The sequence below is a fragment of the Penicillium bovifimosum genome (assembly GCF_028826915.1).
Source record: "Penicillium bovifimosum strain IBT 22155 chromosome Unknown utg000005l_segment0_segment0, whole genome shotgun sequence".
NCBI lineage: Eukaryota > Fungi > Ascomycota > Eurotiomycetes > Eurotiales > Aspergillaceae > Penicillium > Penicillium bovifimosum.
This window is the reverse complement of record NW_026622714.1, coordinates 2,097,247-2,120,024: the sequence shown is the minus strand read 5'-3', so window position 1 is coordinate 2,120,024 and position 22,778 is coordinate 2,097,247. Positions and strand designations below refer to the sequence as shown.

Below are 22,778 nucleotides of genomic sequence, written 5' to 3'. Positions count from 1 at the left end.
TATACCTTCGCACATCTCACATGGATTCATCATTGACTTTCCTAGGTACCCATCTCTATTAGAATCATCAGATGTCGCCGGTGGCTCAACGGCGGCCGTGCTGACGTATATGTGTCGCATCCTCGATTCGATCGAGCAAGGAGAATTGGTTCATCGGATCTTACATTTCTTATTGGCATCAGCTCCTGAACCGGAAGAGCAAATGGATATGTCTGCGAGCCGACGCAAATCGCTCAATGTGCTGGCTGCGTTGGCCTCCGAGGCGGCTAAGCCATCACCATCCTTATTCAACCTTCGCGATCTGGCTCTACTGGGACTCCAGTCGTCGAACCGCCAAACTGTGTTGGCTACATTACGCCTGCTAGCTACCGTTCTCCAGAGACATCATCCATTTGCACGAGCTCTCATCCATACAATTCCCACTCAACCTGCTCAGCAGCGTCCTGTTGGCGCCTTGAATGCCGAGCTAGAGCAGCTTTTGGCCATGGCAACATCGTTGGTCGATGACCCTACTCTGAATGAGTCATATGACAACTATGTTGCCGATGCGACATGCGTACTGGAATCCCGTCTTTGTTTGCCCGTTTCCTCAATGGATGAAGAAGATGAGACCCTACACCTACCACTACAGCTCCGGCAAGATGACCCATTAGTGCAGGCACTCTTCGGATGCCTCGATACCTTTTTTACCAACAGTGTTATCGTCAATCTGGCATTGACAGGCGTGTTTATGAGTCTGGCATCTTCACATCTATTCTCTTTGGACGGATGGTTGTTGGTTGATCCCAACCATTACGACCCCCCGTCCTCTGAAGAGAACGAGGATGAGATTGATTATAGAAGTAGGGCCTACCAGGCCCCAAATTGGCCTGCTACAGCTGCTCCCACCTTGACCTTGACACTCCAACGACTTGTCGACCAGGTCCGGCAGTGGCAACGAGAGATTCCAGACTTCGAGGTACTGGTCGCTGCCCGAAGAGAACTATTGCATCAAGAAAATTCCCCACGGACCCCGGACCGCTCACGGGAGCCTTCGGAGCCTCCAGTGCCCTCAAGAAGTCGCTCACGGCCGTCATATCCTGGTTCACCGGATCCCTCCACCCCAGCTTCCCGTGGCCGCTCTTCATACCAGGTCAATTCACCCTCGGTGTCTTCCACCCGTGGTCGGGATAGTTTATCTATTCCCCCCGATTCGCGTGGATCCTCAAATGCCCGGACTGTGGCTGCTGAGGCGCTTCGCCAGCGCCTTGCCACTCCGTTCCCGCCAGCATCCGCGGATCCACCCTCAACTGGAGAGGGCTCGAACACAGAAGACGCCAAGGATGACGATGCTCCATTTGCAACCCTGGGTCATGTATTAACGAACGTGGTGATCCTTTATGAGTTCCTCTTAGAGCTGTCGGCGGTGGTACAGGTTCGAGGAAGCTTATTCGAGGAGGCAGGGTATGACTGTAATTAAAGATGTTGTCTTTTGTACATAAACAGAGTATATAAAGAGCCATTAGTATACTTGATTTCCTCTTAACATGAAGTTCTGAACAATCTATGAAAAAACATTCCAAGGGATGTCATGCAACACTAGTGAATAAAAAGACTAGCCCGCGCCAATAACCCCTGGACAAAGAACAATAGCCCGCCAAGACATCGTGTCGGCTCCGCTCGCGACGATTGGCAACTTGGCCCTCCAGACCACGTAAGTCAGACTTAATACTCTCCTTTCTTTTACAATTTCCACAATGAATTGACATTACCTTCATTTATATCCCCCCTATCGGGTTTCCCCTCTATCCTCTATATACTCCGAATTGACGGTATGACACGTGATGGCCTCGGTACGCCATGAGTCCCTCGACCGCGAGGACCGCGAGGATGTCCCATTCCTCGACTCCTCCGACCCTAATGGAGCCGGCCAAACCCACCGGCATGTCCCCAAGCCCAGTATAGGCAGCCGCCCAGAGGCCAATGTTTCGGCCGACGCCATCAGCTTCCGCCTGAAGGTCATCTTGTTTTCCATGATCCTCGCCGTGGAGGTCGGCTTTGCGTTCCTGGACGGCCCCATGGTGCGAATCATGGAGTCTATTGCTTGTCGCCAATATTTTGCGGTTATCGATCCGACTCAGATTGGCGCGGACGGACAAGTTCCCGAGGCTATGTGCAAGATCGGCGAGGTGCAAGCTGAACTGGCCGCCGTCAAAGGGTACCACATGTTCTTTGATGGAACACTGAGTAGGCTAAGCTGAATCCGCAGGGTAGTTTCTGTTTTTCTGACTGTTTTGCAGGCGCTCTTTTGGCGATTCCATATGGTCTGCTGGCGGACCGTCATGGGCGCAAATCTACACTCGCTTTGTCTCTGCCCGGATTCGGGTTGAATGCGCTGTTGACATTGGTAATACTGTGGTTTTCGGATTTCTTTCCCTTGCGCGCGCTCTGGTTTACTGCCTTGACTTGGTTGCTTGGGGGAGGTCCTGTGGTGTCGTTTGCGATCATCTGGACTATGATGGCCGATGTAACCAACGAAGCAGAAAGGTAAGCTACTTACCTGAAATCTGCATTGGGTCGGAAAACTTATCAGCACTAACCAATTGCACAGAGCGGGCATCTTCTTTCAATTTGCCATCGTATCTATGGGCGCTGATTTCGTGACGAGTGCTTTCAGTTCCTATCTGATGACCCTGAACCCCTGGGTACCATTGGTGATCGGATTCATAATTATAATGGCTGGCATGATGCTCATATTGCTGCTACCAGAAACGAAGCATGCACTACCATCTCGGCAAGAAGGACCAACTCATGTCGAATTGTCAGACCTGACCAATGACACTGAACCCACTCATCTGCACAAACAGAACGAAGCCGATATAAATGGTGATTTCGAGGATAAGCCTCCGTCATGGAGTATTCCGTCGTACTCCCACCGATCCCTCCGGGCCAAATTCCGCGCCAACTACCGCTTCTATCTTAAGCCCTACCTATTCATCCTTGGCCGAAAACCCGTGCTCCTTCTCCTCTCTGCATTCCTGGTCTATCGCCTGAGCCGTGGCTCATCCTGGTTCTTAACACAATATATATCAACACGTTACGCATGGACACTGGCACAGTCCAACTTCCTGGTGGCTTGTCGCCCACTTGTGTCGATCCCGCTCTTCCTGTTTGGCCTACCGTACCTGAAGAAGCGAGTTCTGAACCCCCGACTTTCATCAACCGAGAAGGACCTTTGGCTCGCGCGGCGCAGTATATTCTGCCTTACGTTAGGCACGCTTGGAATCGGTCTTTCCCCTTCCGTCGCAACCCTAATCCCAAGCATGATCGTTCAGTGCTTAGGTTCTGGCTTCGTCTTCCTTACTCGTTCGTTGATCACCACCCTGGTCAAACGCGACGAGACCGCTCGTTTGTTCACTGCGATTGAGATCATCCAGTCTGTGGGAAATGTGGTTGCGAGTTTGTCCATCACGACTGTGTTCCAGATCGGGTTGCGTCTTGGTGGATTTTGGATCGGCCTGGCTTGGATGTTGACCAGTACGCTGTTCTGTCTGGTTGGCATTTCTATTTGGTCTTTTAGACTGCCTCCTAGTCCGACACCAGCGGTTGTGGTGGAGGATTATGACGAGGATGGTAGGGCGTGATTTTAACCTCGATTCTGTATATTATTCATAGATTCTTGGGCATTTAGAGCGCCGTGTGTTCTACTTACTGCCCGTCCTTGTGTATATTAGATATGTCAACAGTCACACTATGCTACTCTTCATAGATCCATAAAATCCTCATACGCAGCAGCGTAAACAGCATGTAGCCTTGACGCCTCAGGCCAAAATCACGTGCCAGGTTCCTTCGCATGTGAAGATCTACAGCTGTCGACTCTCAAGTTGAACATCAGCACTCCGACTTTACCCCGACCTCGAGTCGCAAAGTGTGCTGTTCACACCCCAACAGCAAGAAACGTGGTTCGCGCATGGCGTTTTTACGTTTCAGTCCCCACAACAGCTCATTCTGCCCCAGCCATCAGTTACGATATAAAGATGGAGCGATACTCTCAGTTCCGTGATCGAGGTACATTGTCCGCCGCTGATAAATCCAACCCCTCCAAGCTCACGGATACTAATATATCACAGGCTCGGGCATCGCGCCCTTCCTTCCAATCCCCGCCGAACCTCTCGGCCTTCAAGCCCCTCTCCGTATCTTCTTGTTTTGTTTCCGCCTCCCGCTCTTGATCTTTGTCAGTCTTAGCTACTTCCTGATCCTACAATGGCTGCCCATCGGTTCGCTGGGCAAAAAAGCAGCTCTATGGTGTATCCTCGGAGTCCCCAGCATCTGGTGGGTTGACCTCCAAGTGGACGGAGTGCGCAAAGGGTTCGTACAGCCCTATATTTCCAATAAACCCCATCCCACTGATCTAACAGCTCGGTGCAGGTCTTTAAAACAGCAACAAGCACGCCTTCCACAACCCGGCTCAGTCATCGCCTCATCCTTCACCTCACCCATCGATGCTATATACCTGGCCGCCATCTTCGACCCGATCTTTACCGCCTCCTACCCCAACACCCGCCAGGTCGAGCGCATCTCCCTATTCCAGGCTATTCTGCGCGCCTTCGCCGTCCCATCCACACAGCCAGCTCCTAATTCCCGGATGGTGGATGTCTCGACCCTGGTCGAGCAGTATCCCAACAGACCGATTGTCCTGTTCCCTGAGTGCACGACCACCAACGGCCGCGGAATCCTGACACTGAGCAAATCACTCCTCGGCGTATCTCCCCAAACCAAGATCTACCCTGTCAGTCTGCGCTATACCCCTATGGATATCGTGACCCCGCTCCCAGGGAGTTACTTGAGCTTGCTGTGGACGCTGCTTAGCAAGCCGACTCATTGCATTCGGGTGCGCATCGCGGAGTGTGTCACAAGCAGCCAGGCCGTGCTGGATACATCTCCTGCTCGATCGAACAAATCGACTTACACTACCAATTACCTGGACACCTTGGATCAAGAGCAGGTCTCGGCAAGCGAGAAGGCACTGCTGGACAGCGTGGCCGAATCGTTGGCCCGTTTGGGTCGGGTCAAGCGGGTTGGACTGGGAGTGAAAGAGAAGCAGGAGTTCTCTCGTGCGTGGAGTCAGAGTCGTCGGACATGGTGATGGATATAAATATTTTTTCTTTCGGTATTCTAGAATTTTTAACCAGAGCACATTGTTCTGTGTCTCCTCTTTCTCGCCGATATTGTAGCTGTCTGACATCCATAATCTCCTTCAAGAATTCCCCTTCTGCGCCGCCAACCACTCCTCACTCTGCCGAGAAGTCCATTCCCACCGCAACGCCCACATCTCCCGATACAACTTCTCCGAGCACTCCGTGCACATTCCGGCCTTCTCCTGCAGCCGGTCTTCGGGTATACCGATAATGCCGATATTGATTACCCGTAGGATCTCCCTTGTACAGCGCTGTCGTCTGTTGTATGGGATGCCGAACTCTTTGCAGCGGTTTATGCGTCCGAAGTGGATGCAGTCGCACATCGTCCAGCGGATGTAGGTCTGTATGCACATTTTAGCGGTCTTGGTGCTGTTGTTCTTGGGTCAGTGTTAGTTGGTAGTGGGATTTGGGGATAGGGGACTAGTTATAGGGATTAGGTGGGCTGCGATGTTGTGGAGGTTATATACTGGTGTCTTTATGGCTATGGCAGTAAGGACCAAGCGGAGAAGATGCAAAGGATCTGTTGGGTCTAATGAAGTTCGCCTTTGGTCTATATCTTTGTCTCTTTGGTGAGTCCAAGCTGCATTGAGTTCGTCTCTTTGACCACTAAGACATGACTTCTGACTCAGGGAATACAATGGATTGTTTCGAAAGACGGCAGTCACAGAGCCGCGGTGAATAGCATAATGGAATTGGGTATTCGAAGACTGGCTAATAACATGAAAACACTTTGTACGCAAAACTATGACATGGTCATTTGCCCGAAGCGGCTCTGGCCAGAGCATCGATGCGATGAGCATATAGATCCATAAAATGCATGACAGGATCACCGAATACCACACCTCGCAGCTGAGGCTCTGTGATACCGCAAGCATCCACATTTTCCCATGGCGGCAGGGCAGGATGACCACCCTGATTAGGTGGTGCAACAATCACGGGCCGACCACTGAGTTGATCTCGCGGACGCAGAAGAATAAGCCGGCCCGCGAGTGACAGATGAGACGAGGGAGTTCTCCAATACCTAGGAGCGGATTTACGTTTCCGATCGTACAAGGTGAGTAACGACCCCGGTGCTGGTGAGACATACAAGTCGAGCAATGACAGGAAATAGCCCTTGTCAGCACGCGATACCGGGTCACCCTCGTTGATGAATGCAAAGAATACAGATTTTGATTTCTGAGCCGTGGGAGAGGCCTGTAGCGGACGAAGAGAGATGGGAGGCGCACCAAATGTCACACAGTGGATGTGTTTGAAGCAACCGCGAAGATGCGTAAGTTCAGATTGTACGGCTGGCGACTCGGAAAGGAGATGTAGGTATAGCAGGCTGGCGACGGCACCTCCTGCTGAGTGGCCAGTGAAGACTAGAGAATAGGACATTCGACTGGGATCTTCTTCGAGAAGACTGCGTAGCCGGGCTGCAACGGCTGCGACCATCTTGCGGGCTACAGATAGGAAGCCGGAGTGGCAGCTGTTGGATGGATCGTCTAAAAACCCGGCGGGGGAGGTCGGTGCGGTCTTCACGTTCACGGCCCAGTCTAAGAAACTCTGCGTACCTCGGATGGCGAAGACGATCGTGTTCATGTCGTCGATTGGTAGCGATTTGACCACCATGGCTTTGGTGCCTTGTCGCCAATCAGAGTCCACGTATGAATGTCGTTCGTGTCCTGATGGTTTGTCGTATACTCGACGCGAGTACTTGGCGGCAAGTTGGAGGAGGGGGTATGTTGGAGGATAGCTGCGGGCGAGATCAGCGAGCCGAACAACATTCACGTCGAGTGCAGAAGGGCTTACAATCTCAGCGGCGGTAGATGAGGCGGTAACCGCGAATTGGCGTAGAGGTACACCTTGGAGAAATAATCCACGGACTTGGTCGGTTTCTTCCCTGACCGGCGGTCTTTCTTCTCATCCGACTTGGATGGAACAGTACATGCAGCGACTTGATGCCCGGTTAGTATCATTCAAACAGACGATCTGATCTGTGCCACTCACTGAGTTCACTTTCTCTTCCACAGAAGGAACCAAGGTCAATCGAGGTGATGACTTGATCTAACAACCGCGACGTAGCCTCATTGACGTTGGCACCACCGCCCAGACTCTGGTTTACCAGTTTCTGGAGGTCTAGAATGGTGGCATTGGTCTTTTCGACTGTATGCGACACCAAATGGGTCATCGACTGGTTTAAATTCGTACATGACTTCCACTTCGAAGGCTTTGGTGCTGGACCCGAGGGGTATAGTGACAGACTGCTTGCCGCGGGACCTGGATACGAATATGGCGATTGAGGTGCTGGCTGGGGCGGTAGGTGAGCCATAGACACAGCTACATTGTGAGGATAGGCAAATGCCGGCGCAGTATGAAATGTATTGACTGAGCATGCTCCGGCTGGTAAAGCATATGGTGGACGGCCATGGTTGTTTGGTATCCTCGATGCACTCTCTGGCCGATTCGGACGTGGTGGTTTCGGTGGGGGAGTTGGAGAAGACGGTCTTCTCGAGCGGCTTGAGCGGCCAAAGGCCATTGTGTAACACCCCGAGCTCAGTTTGTCAGAGTGCCTGAATGTAATATGGCTTTGCCATAGCTTGTACTCCTAACTTGAGAGTTGAGATTGCAAAACCCTCAGTCCTTGTAAGCTGATGCGCAAAACTGCAAAGATGCAGAAATTATGCAGGTTCATCCCGTCAAACATGCTGATTTGTAGGACTCGCCCCCGTCATGCGGGTTTGCGATCGACCCAACTCCGCCCCCCGTCCATAGGCTCCGGCATCAGCACTGCCTCGTCTAGGGCGCTTTCACGACGAATAGGATTCGAATGATATTGTTCGCATGTGAAAGCTCCTGCATATGCAGATGGCGAGAGTTGCGTTTTGACGTCATGCGATTGGACAGGGCTGTCGATCAACTGGCCAATGATATCACTGTGTGCACCGTGTACATTCATCCAGATATGAACAAGATAAAAAATAACCCATCAATGATCCATCTGCCTCGTCCTTGCGTTAGGTACACACATCTCAACCTTCCTTTTCTTATGAACCGTTTCTCAGTTCCATCCACTTACAACCACGCACTACTTCATCAATATGTCCGACCTATCGATCCCGCTCATTCCGACGCCGATGCGGAAAAATCTCCCAATGATTCGGATGCGCACGCCCAACAAACTCTGATTTATTTATCTGCGTATCAGCCGGTCGTCGATGCATCGGCGTTAACGCGGTAATGGTGGCAACGCTGTTGGCGTTAATAGGGGTATTGCCGCCGAAGCATCAACGACCGGCTGATGCGTAGGCCTTGTCGCGTGTGTATGGAAGCGCTGGGGGATTTCTCCGGATCACCGATGGAATGAGCCTTGCGATCGATCGATCGATGGGGTCAGACCTACGCAGTATTGACGAAGAAGTGCGTGATTGTAAGTGGATCGGACGTCGGGTTACGAAGATGGGGTGATGGAAGAAGGAAGGATGAAAGCGTGGAAGGAAAAAGATCTGTGTTTTATGTGCACGCATCCAACCCTAAATCGGAAGGCGCGACACTTTTACTTTTCCTTGAAGACGAAGACCTACAGCTACTTATCACAGGATCATATGACATGAATCAACCTTCACCTCTCTATCATCAATCCGCTTCAAGCAAATGATATCCGGCACATCACTGCACTGTATGGAGCAACTGTCACGATCAAAAACGAGATAAAACTTGTTGTATCATTTAACTAGAATACTAAAGCTGGAGAAATAAACTTAGACCGTAACGTAGATAGGAAACATGGCCTTCGAGATTGGAAGTCAAACTGCCAGGAGATCAAGGTGATCCCGCAGTGGGGGACGGCGCTGTCGGCCCCATGCCTTCGGTAACCGGGGGGCCTATAAAGACAGCTGCCCCGATAGGCCTGGAAGCCTTGGGCGGAAGGCGGCTTGGCTTGGGCGCAAGCTGCGCAAACGCATCCCGGCTGATGCCGGCGTACGCCCTATCCATGGATGCTGGGTGATTGGTGATCTCCGTTTCGGTGATAGAGGGGGGGTCTGCAGTGGGTAGTGTGCTTATGGATCCTTCGCCATTGCGTCCCAGAAATCCAGGGGGCCAGGATGCCCTTCCATCGACCTACGGCTGTCTCAGTCTGACCGCTTTGGAGGAGATCGTGGTGGAGCTTTAGATCGGCGCAAAGGTTGGCGATTATGTCCTGTTGACCTGGATCTTGCTCAATGCACGCAGCAACATCCAAGTCGGACCACGATTATCTCAGCAACAGCCACACAGCAGACAGACTCTCCTGCCTAGCTCTCGCAACTCAAAGCTGAAGTTGCCGGAGACTGCCCGGCGGGCAATGTAGTTGCACTCAAGCAAATAGTCCACCTAGAAGACTCCAGATGCGCAGGGTAACACACTTCGACGGTGTTAGGTGGAGTCACCCAGTACGGCTTCCCGCGAATTTATGCATCGGGATTTGAGCAACCTTGTTCATATTGACAGGAGCTTCGGGAACGCACTTTCCCCATTCATGTCACCGAGAGACTCTTTAGCGGAGCTTCCAACCTGAGTACCCTCATCTACCAACGTGGATGGAAGCACGACATGACGCATTTCATAAGCATTTGGAGCCTCCAGCCTGAGTACCCTCATCTACCAACGTGGATGGAAGAACGACATGACCCATTTCGTAAGCATTCGGGGCCTCAGGTTGGCGCTTCGCCCTCTGGATGGGACCTTGAATTTCGACCACGCCGACAACCGCGACCAGGCGATAGAGAAACCATAGATTGATGGGTTGAACCAACAATGTCTCCTGGCTGTTCCGTCCAGATTGATTGAAGGATAATTCAAGGCAATTTGGAGCCGAAAGGGAGTAGATCCGTCGACTCGCCTCGTCACTAAAATATCTAGCACAGTTAGAGAAACGATCTCCGCGACCATGGCTATTGTGCTCCGGGGTGGTGGGGGGGCTTACCCAGGCGGCGGTAGGCTAGTAGCCTACATAGTAGGTGGGGAAAACGAGAGTGGTCTCGCTTTGGCAGCGTCGGTGCCCACTCAGTCCGTTCGAGTCATTTGTGGGACCAGACACGAGCACGGGTAAAGCCCACATTTTGGGGGAGACTCGCCAACATGGGGCCGCGCAGAGACGGCGGCGTGTGCAGACTGCAGCGTGTCAGTCTTATTGCCGGAACCAACGTCGACGCGGATGGTGTCGACGCGTGGATGGCCCGGCTCGTTCTGGGGGGCCTTGGACGTGCGAGTTAGAGGTACTGCGAGATTTGTCGGGAGAAATGTCGGTGTGAAAAGGACTGATCGAGTTCGACATATTTATGTCGAAGTGAGTGGTTTTACCTGTTTACGGTGCGTCGGGATACGAGTCTGAGCTGCCTGGAAAGGAAGGAACCGTGGCGATAACAAGATTTCTCTGTTATGCGCACGCATCCAACCCTAAACGGAAGGCGCGACTCACTTGCACTTTCCCTCAAAGACGAAGACCTACAGCTTTTTACCACGGGATCATATGACATGAATCCAATGCCTTTACTGTGTAGTTCTATGATGGCTAGGTAACCAAACCATGGATCCATATCCAGGCTCCAGCAAACATCCGCATCAATGCACTTTGTATGAACAGCCACAAAGAAGTCGGACACCTTCAACAATATGCTGCATATGGGTGCCTACCTACACTGCCTAGCAGGAGATGTAGAGAATTTGACATGACCCTTTGTGCGCTATATTCTGAGGAAGTGCTCAGGGAATTAAGCATTAAGAGCCAGAATATAATGGCAGCAACGAACCCACCCAGATACGCTATTTCATCTCTTTGTTGAAGTTTGATCAAAGAACACAAAGAAATGGAGTTAAGAAGACTGTCTACATGTGCCATTGTCGCGGTCAGATGGCTATATTCTCGACAAGGACATATCATCATACGCACTTAATTTAACTGAAATGGGTTGATTGGATGGAGTACCTACATACATGTAGCTAGACTACATCAATCCCCTTCAAAAATATCCTAGCTGATTAAAACCTTGGAAGAAACACTCAACCGCGCAGTGCGCTAACAGTATCGAAGCTCAAGAAAGTTGAAAAAGAACCGTGAAAAAGACACTTAAATGCCAGTGTGCAAGCAAGCAAGCGCGTCCACCTCGTACTTGCATTTGAGGCAAGCTTTGAAATGGCAAGTTTGGCAAGTTAGTGTGAACAGAGGCATCCAAGCCTCACAGGCCTCGCACATCGGGCGACAGAACTCTTTCTTCCAGATGCCAGTGTGGGGGCACACACGCCGATCGAGTCGAACCGCCGGAATAGGTCGGGCACCCGGAATTGAAAGGCGGATATCGTTGAGCCAGCCAGAGTACATCTCTAGCATAATTCCGTTGAGCTCACTCTCGTAGTCCTTCATGGTGTAGCGTCCAAGTGGATCGGCGAGCTTCTGATTGAAGTAAGGGACCAGAGGACGGATCGACTCGCGGTCCACGTTCAGAGAGATATTCGGATACAGAACAGCAGCTCTCACATCCTTGACAATAGAGCTGATGTTCTCGCAGGCAGCCCGGAACGCCTCGGGACTGTTTCCGAGAGGATTAGTGGCCGAGAAGGTTGTTGGAGGAACATCCGAGTGAGCCGAGCTCCTGCTCGAAGTACTGCTGGTAGGGGAGCTGCCTGAAGAGCTGTGGCCACCCCAGTTGCGGCCGGTTGGAAAGTCATGGCGCTCAGATGAGACATTGCTAGCTGGGGAATACTCGCCAGCTGAGTAGTAGCTTGTAGAGTTGGTAGAGCTCCGAGGAGGGGACGGGGCACCGCGAGCAGTAGAATAATGCATGCGGTTATTACCAGGATACCAGCTGCTTCCAGGAACGTAGGCAAAGTCGTCAGACATGTCGGATGGATTGAAGGTACTCGACGCCTCTTCACGGCGGTGATCTCCACCGCGACGGGCATTTTTGGCATTGTTGGCTTCAATCTCGTCAATGCCATTGCTTACGACCCGACTCACAAGATCTTCAAACAAGGGATCAGGTCTATCCACCATCTTGTTAATGATATGGATATCGCGCATCATGCGAGTCCGGACGTCTTCATTGTGGCGAGCACGCATCTTCTCCTTGCGAAGCTCTTCCCGAGCCTTTTCAACTTCTTCATCAAAGCCAGCCCATTCCCTCGCCCACTGCTCATTCTCGGCTTTGTATTGCGCACGCTTGGCCTTGGATTCGGCCGAATTAGGGTCCATGTGACAGCTGGCCCCGTAGGTGCGCAAGTACGATTCAAACTGCGTGAAATTGTTGTTGCTGTCCCTGTAGTTGGTCCATTGGTGATCAGATTGGCGCTCAGAGCGCCACTCTCTCTTTCCCCGCCGTGTATCATTACGTCCCGCACTGGTCCAGTGGGAAGCCGTATGTTCTTCAGCAGCGCTAGCTCTCGCTCTCTTGCTTTGTACGTTCAGCTGGGCATCAAGCCGGTCCCGGCTCTGGGGGTCACGAAGAATCTCGACAGCCTCCTTAAGCTGTTGACAATGGCTTGTTAGCTATGCCAATTTAACCGAGAAATATCTCATTCCGCTGGAGACATACCTCTCGGAACTGCTCATTCGCTGCCTCGGTGTTTCCAGCATGGTCAGGATGGGCTTTCAGGGCCAAACGCTTGTAGGCAGCGTTGATTTCCTGAGTGCTAGCATCGCGTGGAACAGCCAGGATAGCGTAGGCGTCGATGGTTACTTTGAGAGTAGACATTTCGCCGTGACGAAAGTCCTATAATGGATGTCAGTGTTTCGTGTATGTGCATGTGCGTATTGGATCAATATGAATGTCGAAGTGAAAGAAGAGAGAGCGATGTCATGGAAGAAGACAAGTATGTAATGGGCACTCGGAATAGGTATCTTCACAAACAAGGAAGGTGTCGGACCGAACATTGTTGAGGTGACTACTACTTACCAGACTAACGATGTGAACTGATGTTTAAGAAAAGGTGGTCGAGAAGACCAAGTAAAGCAGACTGAAGATGATAAGACAATAAGAAAAAATAGTTGAGAAAGAAAAGGAAGAGAGAGCTCGAGGGGGAGAAGAAAGGGAGATTTATAGAAGAAGAAATTTATAGAGCGAAGGGAATCTTCGTTTCGAGGATGTTGATGAATACCTTTTACTCAAATGGGACAATGCTGTTGACAATAGATGCTATTGTATGTACATCTACATGATAGGTACAGGTGTATAGCATGCTACATCAGTGCTGTTCGAAGTCTCAGAAGGTACCCGAAATGACAAACGAAGAGAACGAAGAGGTTGGGGAGAACAAAGAATCTATCAAATAACTCAACAAAGGAAGTTTATACCGCCACCCAGCCACATCGAAACAAAGACATATATACTATGGATCCGAGTCACAAGATAGTTACAATATCGTCGAGCCTGGCTGGTCTGTTATTCGACAACTGAGAGGAAGCCTCAGAGGAAGGTGTCCCCTGACTCCCTCACTCTATCCATGGTACTCTCGAGCGGGTCCAAAAACCTCATGAAACCTTGACTCTACATTCCATACGTGTTCAGTTTACAGTAGGAAGGGCCTGCAGTCGTGATATGCATTTCTACAACGGCAGTACACAACCAATTGTCTGATTACAGAGTTGGAGGCGGCCGATTACATCTCTCGTATTTGTTGCGTAAACATAGTGTATCGATAAGTCGTATATGCTTTTCTCAGTTCAGTTTGGAAGTATTCAAAAGATCAATAAGTATTACACTCTAATCGCCCAGGGGGTAACAGTGCAGAATCTGGCCATCTAGCGTTGTATCATGGTTAGTCGGGCTGAATCATTGGCAATCACAGGGGCAACACATACAATAGTAAGAGGAATCATGGCTAGCCAAGAACACAAAGCTGGTGGCAATTTCACTGGCTTGACCGGGACGACCAAGGGGCTTGCCCGACCCTAGATCAACCATGCCTTCAGCAGGCTTTGTATCAACCTGGATGGGAGTGTAGACGACGCCGGGGCTGTTTGGAATTAAGTTCGTCAGCATTTTAAACCTAGTAGAAATCGTACACGCGGGCATCACTTACGCAACGGCATTAACCCGGATACCCTTTGGCATGAGCTGCTGCGCTAGAGCTCTCGTGAAGCCGACAATTGCGCCCTTGGTGGCGGCATAATCCACCATACCGGCTGTACCGCGGAATGCGACTACGGAGGTGTTGTTGATGATCCTGGCAGACAGGTTAGCAGTTGAAGCCTTTCACCGAAACAATGAAGAGACATACGAATCCCCCTTGGACATATGCGGCAGGGCAAATTTCGTGATTGCGAACATCTGGAGAATGTTCGAATGGAAGGTCTCTTCGACTTTGTCGAGGTCGATATCGACGAAATCCTTGCAGGTGTATTGTTTCGAGGCGTTGTTAACGAGCACATTGAGTGTTTTATACCTGTTGCGCCGCCATATGGTTAGTCTCTTGATGGGCAGAAATTCCACCCGCACTTACTGCTTGATGTGTTCCTCGACAGCCTTTTGACAGAAGTCACGCTGTCTTAGATCTCCAGGAACAAGTAGACATGATCTCTTCTCGGCCTCTACCAACTTCTTTGTCTGGTCTGCATCCTTCTGTTCTTGTGGTAGGTAAACGATAGTGATGTCGGCACCTTCTCTGGCCATCAGCACTGCGACTGAACGACCAATACCGGAGCTTTGAAGGTTAGCGAGAACATCATCGAAAAGATGCGCGCGATGCCATCATGATCCACTACTTACTCGCCACCAGTGATAAGGACCTTCTTATTCTTGAGCTTGCCTGCGCCAACATATTCAACAAGCCCTTCGCTTCCCTGCAGTCTACTGACTTCGCTGGGTGGTTGCATCTCTGATTCAAGGCTATAGCGGAGAATGGTTAGATCGAGATGTTTTCTGATCTAGCAATTGGATCCCTCTTACCCGGGCCATTGTTGAGACTGTGCTGCCTTGGGCGGCTGGAATTGTTTATCTTGCGACGACATTTTGGAAAGGGTACAATTGGATATCACTCGGTTGCGGGTATGGATGGAAATTCTTTCTGACTGCAGAACCTCAGCGTACTTTATACGATTCAATTGTTTCCATGAGCCATATCGTCATTCGTGCGTCAATCATTTCCTGAACATGCTATCATTTTGACTCGAGCTTGTTTAGCGCATGGCCAGACCCGACGTAGATCTGAATGACATCATAATCCACCCGGCATCTTGGCACTGTTCACAGCTTATTTCCATATGCGGGTTAGATCGATAACGGCAGGCATAAACCGCCGTATCATAGCCTCCTAGGATATTACCGACTATGTCGCTTATCGATATATCCCACTCTCCGTATATTAAAAAGGACCTCAATGCCACGAGACGCCGAACATTTCCACAGTTCATACTGGTCCCCCTAACAATGCATCATGAACAGGACGTCCGTGCTTTCCGAACTGCATACTACTAGTGCCCGTCTGTATTCCTGCAAATCCATCCAATTGAAACTGCTGGAGCAACAGCTCAGTTCAGGGTGAGTACGGGTGAGAGATGACTGATGCACTACACACGGCCAAGTCCAAAAGAAAGGCGCAAGACGTGATATCAGTAACAGTGCGGGTGAGCGAGACGCTTAGAAAATGGGTGCGTTGAGAGTGGCCCATTCAGGTAGCCCTCAACTCAGCATGTCATCATTAAGTGTAGTTACTAGCAAGACGTCGAATCAGCAGTTAAGAAATAGCCCTTCAGCCACCCTGTCGAGTGGTATCTGAAAAAGACTTATTGTCAATTGAATGGCACTTGATAGTCGTCATGCGTCGTGAATAAGAATAATGATAAAAGAGAGGACAAGTGCGGAAGGTATATAAGTCCGAAAGGACAGGTTAAGAGAAGAGAAAGAAAGGGTTTAGGGGGTAAAAGGTCAAAAAGAATCAAAACATACGAGGGAATGATGCGCATAAAAAACCGGCTCTATGGCACTTCTTTGTCCCCTCGTTTTAGACCACCGGGCACATCGATGGCATCGCGCACCCATTGCATGGCGGCAATCTCATCAAGGGTCTTGCGTTTCGTGTTGCGCTTCAGAAGTCCTTCCACGCAATCGCGGGCCCCCTCGAGGTCTTTGCCCTTTTCATGATCCCATTCCTCATCCTCATCGGCATATCTATACCAAGCCCACTCGCAACGTGCGATACGATGCGGGGTGCGGGCACGAAGCTTGGCTGGATCTCCGCGAGTGCCGGGCAGAACATCGAAGGGTAGACGGTTCTCCATTATGGCATAAAGCAAGACACCGAGAGCCCAGGCATCAGTAGCACGCCCGTCGTAGGCCTGACCCATCAGAATCTCAGGAGCCGCGTAGTCTTCGCTACCACAGCGAGTTTGCAAAAGTGGGCTCTCGGGCGGTTCCGGTATACGTCGCGACAAACCGAGGTCGCTGAGTGTGACAACGGCGCGGTCGTGGGTGCGCCAATCCTTTATATCATCCATGACATGAGCGGGCATGGTAAGCAAAACATCTGAAGGAGCGATCAGTTTGGCAACTGCAAGAGTTTCGAAAATAAAGCCAAAGCAGACTTACTCTCCAACTTGATGTCCCGGTGAACGATGTAATGCGCATGCAAATAGCGTACGGCATCAACTAACTCCGTAAATATACGCCTGATCAACCCCGGGCACATATGATGAGCCCCTGATGTAGCAAACTCGAACAAATCACCCCCAGGACAGTAGTCCAGAACCAACAATGAACGCTTCTCATCACTGCCAAATGCTTTCAGTTGAACCAACGACGGATGATTGATAGACTTCAAGATTTCCACTTCACGCTTGAGTGATACCTCCAATCGGCTCTCATCCGCGCCTCCAGCGGGACCATGTTCAATGATCTTGACGGCAACCAACTTCTGATTGTTCACGAACCCATGGAATTCGCTGGCATCATTCCCGCCCGGCGACAAAGGCATCTCGGGGATAGCCTCCACACGTGCCGCGAGACTGACCTGACTGAACGTGCCCTGGCCCAGTGTCCGGATCTTTTGGTAGATCCTAGCTTGCTCCGTGCGGACAGACCGGACAGAATATAACTCCTGAGGCGTCGTGAGGGGGGCGGGATGACGAATGACGGGCTCATTATCAGTATACCCACTACCACTGCTGCGGGGCGGGCTGGGAGGGCGTATGGTCGGCAATGTGATACCCCGATGGACCGCCAAATACTGCTCGCGATGGAGCCCGTTGGACTTCGAATCTGTGCTCGATGAGGATACAATGCCAAGCCCGGCATTGCCAGATACCGCGATCGGACGGGGAGGGACGGAGACGCGGCCAGCAGGCACGTAGTCACTTAGACTGCGATTCCGAGAATGAGAATGTTTTGAAGGCGAGTCGCGACGATATCGGTTGGGCACGGGTGACTCTTCTCCATGGCTATCAATACCCGTGTATGGTTTGGCGCGCGAACGGGACGCGACTGGGGGCTCCAGCATTTGTGACGAGTCACTCAACCGAAGGCTTGATCCGTTTCGCGACATCGACGAGGAACGCGATACCGATGGCAAATTGTGATTGCGCCACGGCGAGGCACCTCCAATTGGCGATGGTAATGGGGTGATGTCACCCATCGCGGTCAATTGGGGCGAGGACATAATTGAAGCCGGGGATAACGAGCCTGCACTGGATATAGGTGGTGCGATGAGGGCACGAAGACTCGGGGTACGACGCGGATAACTTCCAGACAGACTGGTGGAAGCATGAGAATCAAAATCTCGCGGGCTGGAAGGACGGATGCTGGGTAGGTCGGTGCGAATTTGCAGAGACGGCAATAGCGACACAGAACTAGGTTGGGAAGGCATTGAGTCGTCTACCGAAAGAGGCGCATTGACCTCCTCTTTCTTTGTATGTTCCGGGTCGCTTGCATCTTGTGTCATTGTTGACATTGTCGGTGGACCGGACTCGGCTGTCATTGAGAATAGAGAAGATGTTGGGATGAAGATGACTCGGCCGCAAGCGGAAGGTCGGGAGTGGTGAGTTCTACCCCGGGGTGTGTGGGGGGCGGTTGTCAGAGTCACAGGATAATATTGGCAAATAAGAAGCCCCAACTTATCCTCCAGACCCAAAATGGCCTTAGCGTGGAAGACCCGTTCACCAATCTATGTGAAGATGGGACTGCATATGAGGCGATGGGCTCGGCCGAATAGCAAGGGTGAAGTGGAAGAAAGGGGGAGGAACGAAGTACCAGGGTGAACAATTCACCTCAAAAGCGCGAACGGCAAAGATAAAATATAAGCGCCATGGCTGGGGGCGATGCAAAAAGGGAAAAAACCAGGATCACTGGATATTCGGGGTACTGGGCAGTGGGAGAGCTAGTCAGCTGATGATCCCCATATGGTTAGCGCCCATGTGTTCCCCGCAGTGTTTACATACTTGAGTATACTCCGTAACATCGTTGAATATGGAGATGTCTAGGGGTTTAAGTATGCTTCGAATTGTCTAAATCATCGAAGTATTGTGGAGGTACGGAGTACTCCGATGGTCAATCTAGATAATTTATGTTACCCAGAATCTATCTCATATGCTGTGTTCATGTTGTGCTTCCCATTTCGTTTGCTGCCAGTGTAGTTCCCAAAGGGGAAGGTGATAGGAATATCATCTGCAATTTTTGTGGGGGCCTCAGGCTTCATGTTCAAAATTTGATGTTACAAGATCCTGTCCAACAACGAAGCATCTTTCTACGGTTGTTACGCTGCGAAAACTATCCTCCACATGTTTCACTTATCATTAACTCTTGCCCTCGGCATTCGGGAATGATACACAGGTGGCTGGGGCTTGGAAGTGCAGTTCCCTGCCACCGTAGCCACCGTCTTACCTGCAGCCACACAGGGGCCAACCGCATCCTGTGCGCCATACTATATTGATATCGATTCCTAATTTTAGCCCACATGGAGGCTATCGCGGTGGCGGCCTTGGCCTCTAACCCAAAATCAAAGCGTACTGTAGCGTGAATCCGGGCTTGGCATGATCGACTGTATGACGACACTGATTCATTTTGAGCTTTCGCACACCTGGGCTGCATCTTCCATTCGACTTGTCAATTACGAACTGGAAACAAGCATAATATGCCACCATTGCCAAAGTTCCGGCCCCAGGCCCCGATCCGTCCCGTTGAATCCCCTTCTCCCGGTTAATCAACTGCCCCGTCACATCAACCCCTCTTCAAATGACCCCTCCATATCGCCGACCTTGACCAACATGGGTAGGGTTCCGCACCTAGTCAACCCATGCCGGGGCCATTGGATAATGGAGGTCTCTCCAACACTATCCGCATCAGATGCCTAAGACATGCACTGGATATTCATCTAGGCTTCGGAGTGCCGGGGGTGGTGGTTGCCTACAGCCCTTGGGCCTGAACTTTAATGCTTACCAGGTGACCATCTAACAATTGAAATAGGCGGCTTCTGGCCGCCCTGTCTCATACATGATCACTGTACTGCGCATTTCGTACATCTTACAGATGTGTCTTTACGGGCTGAACCAAGCGTCCGGTTCAAGTATTCGCACATACCCCGCGGATCAGGCAGCCGCATACTGTGTACGATCCGACCGCAGCGCGGCTATTTGTAAACATGGGCTTGAGAGCCGGAGAACACTGACCATATCGATATCAACGGGCTTTGGATATTTCGCAGGAATCTCCACTCTGGGCACTGGAAGCAGCGAAAACTTCGAAATTGATGGTTTGATGATAACATTACAAAATCGAATGTCCCGGTCATAGTTACTGTACGTGTGGCGGACGTGTTTCACCCATTGAGTCAGGAAATCGAGTCACAAACCTCGTATGCCGCTCTTGAGTACAGTCTATTGTTATGCAGGCTACCATCGAGGGATCCTGCCGCCTGGTTTGTTGTCACCAGCTCGGTCTTTGCCAAACGGGCTTCAGTGAATACACCGGCGTTACTCTTCACAACGCCACGAAGAGTCTCCTGGCTTGTTCTTTCTTTCTACTCGAAGGACTTACAGAAGCCTGTATGGATACCTCCCACCGCCAGTATACACGCTCAGCCTAGTCTGCGATGTTCTTTGCTCCTTTGAGCATACCAGCTTGCCTATGTGCATGACAGGTAAAGCCCCATCATTCGGCATGGGACTTCTAATTAATCCCTCGCAAGTAACTGTGACAGTGCCGAACTCGAGATAGGATCATCATCGCTACTATGAATGCAAGTCCCGAGGTCTACAACAGAGCATGAGGTCAAGGAATCGATGGAATCTTCGTCGCTCGTAGCACTCAAGGGCTTTATTGTAACACTTTGTAGGTCTAGTTTTGAATCCCGCGTAAGCTACTGCCGGGTGAGAGCTACCTTTTTATCAACTCGGACTTCATTTCTACAGAGAGATTATCTGATGAAATTGAGAAGTGGAACTGGAAGCCCAGTGTAGCATTCAATTTCCTGGGTGGAACACTGAATTCTGCCCAGGTGGCCTGGGGCAATTAAACGTAGGCAAAATAAGAAGCGACTTGGTTGTTTTTTTTTCAAATTCAATGTATGTCAAGCTTAGCGATCTACGAGATAGTAATCTTCTGTCTTGCTTCCATGTACTTTTGTCGGACAGTATCCCCAGAATCCACCGACCGGGTACTTGGGCTGTGACGAATGACGATCCTAGTCTCTCAGCCCATTAAAGCTTGGCGCTCCTTCCCTATTTGGGCCATCCTTGGGCATTCTTCTACGAGTCAGCCGAACAACTTTCTTCCATCTTCCATCCCACCATGGCATCAATCCCAAATTTCGATGACCTTCCTCCGGTCGAGGGCATGCCACAAGGCTGTGCCTGGGGTATTTTCGACAAAGATGGAAAAAAGGATGTTCTGGGAACGCTCAATTTACTTACCCCGGAAGTCGTCAAAGATGCTGCTATGGAGGTTCGCCAAGGCCTATCCATTTCACTGAAGTAAGTGCCCTTCCAATGCACTTCAAGATTTGATTGCTAATTCTGCTAGCTGGCCCATCGGAAGCATCAAAATACCAAGTTTCTTTCGAAAAAGCCTCTGCCATAATGTCATGAAACTGGAAGACCCAGCATCTGGCTGCCACTTTGGCTTTGATGACGAGGTTATTTCTCTGTCTGGTCCTTAACGCTCCTAGCTAATTCAGTCTCAGATCGAGTTCAATACCCAAGCCAGCAGCCAGTGGGATAGTTTCAGTACGTCCAACGGAGTCTTACATTTGAAGCCAAAACTGACCAGGTCTACAGCTCATTTCATGCACCTCCCAACTGGCCTCGCTTACAACGGAGCGAAGCCAACAATTGGAGCATTTCAATCTCCGGAAGATGCTCGAGATCTCCCAACATTAGACCGTGAGAGAAGCCCAAACAATCTGAAGAAAAAGCAAACCCACCAATCCCGAAAAGGCTAACGCAGAGTTCAGATTGGCACCAACGCGGCTGTGTCACAGGCCGAGGCGTACTCCTTGACTTCAAAAGTTACGCCGAAGCTCACCACCAGACATATGACCAGTTCTCCGGTTACCGTATCGGGACATTTGAGCTGGAAGATGTGGCTGAATGGCAAGGGGTGAGCTTCCGGCCCGGGGATATCCTCCTAATCCGATTCGGCGTTACTGAGACCTTAGGTCGGATGACGGGCGTGGAGCAGGGCGCTGCGATGAGCACCCGTAGCATGTGTGGGCTGGAAGGGACTAAAGAAATGGCGCGCTGGCTTTGGAATCAGCATTTCGCTGCGGTGGTTAGCGATAACATGGCTGTCGAGGCCATGCCGCCAGTTATCGACGGTGTCGAGCAGCCTAGCCACGAGCTCGTGCTGCACCAATGGTGTCTGAGTCTGCTTGGTATTCCTCTTGGTGAGCTGTGGGATTTGAAGGCGTTGGCAGATGCTTGCAAGGCTAGTAAGCAGTATTCTTTTCTGCTTACCTCCTCGCCCCTGAATTTCCCCGGTGCCGTCGGGAGCCCACCCAATGCACTAGCCATCCTGTGAGGGACCATCGACGGCCTAGGAGGTATTGGGCCATTGGCCAGGTGTCCACTTGAGACTCGATGCCCGAAGATACCTACATTTATTAAAGAGTATCGTTTGCGGAGTATGGTTGACTGGATAATGATAGGTAGACTGGGAGGTACCAATGGCTTCCCGGCGTCCAATCAAAATGGCAACTTCAAACCGAAGACTACATGTAGCTTCTAAACCTTATCCCATCGCCATCAGAGTACTGTACAGTACACCATACTGTGTACGGGAAGCGTCACTTCCAAGGTTAGAAGATCTCCCAGTATCCACTTTGGCTCCACATGGCGTCCTTAGCGTCCGCTTCTATGGGGCATCAATCCAGCCGAGGCGTAGAGTACTCAGTATGTACATACTACATACTGTGTAATGTGAAACTGGCTCCCACCACCTTTCTTGCCGACTGTGGTTCAATGGGATCCTCACTGAAGATTGACTTCCGCGTCGATATGCGAACAGGTATCTACATTGGCAGGTCGTACTATTTTTCCACTTCTATGTCAAAAGTCCACCAACTTCAATAATTCTAAAGTCTCAATGCCGAGGTGCCGATATCCGGACAGATCTCTCAAATCCTGCCTTTCTGTTCAGTGTTCGATAGATTTCGTCCCCGGCT

The 22,778-nt window shown here is 50.8% G+C and overlaps 9 protein-coding genes across 9 annotated transcripts; 4 read left to right on the top strand and 5 right to left on the bottom strand.

The window, feature by feature from the left end:
• Positions 1 to 202: 202 nt before the first annotated feature.
• Positions 203 to 1,459, top strand: N7515_005967 (uncharacterized protein; the record flags this gene model as incomplete). The annotated part of the gene is made up of 1 exon (XM_056666711.1): positions 203 to 1,459. The coding sequence occupies one exon, from the start codon at positions 203 to 205 to the stop codon at positions 1,457 to 1,459; it is 1,257 nt and encodes a 418-aa protein (XP_056520307.1).
• Positions 1,460 to 1,823: 364 nt separating this feature from the next.
• On the top strand, positions 1,824 to 3,623 carry N7515_005966 (putative MFS transporter; the record flags this gene model as incomplete). Its single annotated transcript, XM_056666710.1, has 3 exons — positions 1,824 to 2,226; positions 2,280 to 2,526; positions 2,591 to 3,623. 3 exons carry the CDS (start codon positions 1,824 to 1,826, stop codon positions 3,621 to 3,623), a joined length of 1,683 nt encoding a protein of 560 aa, XP_056520306.1.
• A 393-nt stretch (positions 3,624 to 4,016) lies between these two features.
• Positions 4,017 to 5,125, top strand: N7515_005965 (lysophosphatidic acid acyltransferase LOA1; the record flags this gene model as incomplete). Its single annotated transcript, XM_056666709.1, has 2 exons — positions 4,017 to 4,047; positions 4,110 to 5,125. 2 exons carry the CDS (start codon positions 4,017 to 4,019, stop codon positions 5,123 to 5,125), a joined length of 1,047 nt encoding a protein of 348 aa, XP_056520305.1.
• Positions 5,126 to 5,236: 111 nt separating this feature from the next.
• On the bottom strand, positions 5,237 to 5,530 carry N7515_005964 (uncharacterized protein; the record flags this gene model as incomplete). The annotated part of the gene is made up of 1 exon (XM_056666708.1): positions 5,237 to 5,530. One exon carries the CDS (start codon positions 5,528 to 5,530, stop codon positions 5,237 to 5,239), a length of 294 nt encoding a protein of 97 aa, XP_056520304.1.
• Positions 5,531 to 5,930: 400 nt separating this feature from the next.
• Positions 5,931 to 7,695, bottom strand: N7515_005963 (lipase family protein; the record flags this gene model as incomplete). Its single annotated transcript, XM_056666707.1, has 3 exons — positions 5,931 to 6,912; positions 6,969 to 7,113; positions 7,167 to 7,695. The coding sequence occupies 3 exons, from the start codon at positions 7,693 to 7,695 to the stop codon at positions 5,931 to 5,933; spliced, it is 1,656 nt and encodes a 551-aa protein (XP_056520303.1).
• Positions 7,696 to 11,265: 3,570 nt separating this feature from the next.
• Positions 11,266 to 12,886, bottom strand: N7515_005962 (J domain-containing protein; the record flags this gene model as incomplete). Its single annotated transcript, XM_056666706.1, has 2 exons — positions 11,266 to 12,660; positions 12,728 to 12,886. The coding sequence occupies 2 exons, from the start codon at positions 12,884 to 12,886 to the stop codon at positions 11,266 to 11,268; spliced, it is 1,554 nt and encodes a 517-aa protein (XP_056520302.1).
• A 1,008-nt stretch (positions 12,887 to 13,894) lies between these two features.
• Positions 13,895 to 15,141, bottom strand: N7515_005961 (oxidoreductase, short-chain dehydrogenase/reductase family; the record flags this gene model as incomplete). Its single annotated transcript, XM_056666705.1, has 7 exons — positions 13,895 to 13,932; positions 13,993 to 14,147; positions 14,214 to 14,357; positions 14,412 to 14,576; positions 14,634 to 14,834; positions 14,900 to 15,019; positions 15,080 to 15,141. 7 exons carry the CDS (start codon positions 15,139 to 15,141, stop codon positions 13,895 to 13,897), a joined length of 885 nt encoding a protein of 294 aa, XP_056520301.1.
• Positions 15,142 to 16,107: 966 nt separating this feature from the next.
• N7515_005960 (putative protein kinase) lies at positions 16,108 to 18,101 on the bottom strand (the record flags this gene model as incomplete). Its single annotated transcript, XM_056666704.1, has 2 exons — positions 16,108 to 16,655; positions 16,718 to 18,101. The coding sequence occupies 2 exons, from the start codon at positions 18,099 to 18,101 to the stop codon at positions 16,108 to 16,110; spliced, it is 1,932 nt and encodes a 643-aa protein (XP_056520300.1).
• A 2,807-nt stretch (positions 18,102 to 20,908) lies between these two features.
• Positions 20,909 to 22,135, top strand: N7515_005959 (uncharacterized protein; the record flags this gene model as incomplete). The annotated part of the gene is made up of 5 exons (XM_056666703.1): positions 20,909 to 21,090; positions 21,140 to 21,251; positions 21,300 to 21,342; positions 21,394 to 21,498; positions 21,570 to 22,135. 5 exons carry the CDS (start codon positions 20,909 to 20,911, stop codon positions 22,133 to 22,135), a joined length of 1,008 nt encoding a protein of 335 aa, XP_056520299.1.
• Between the last annotated feature and the right edge of the window lie 643 nt (positions 22,136 to 22,778).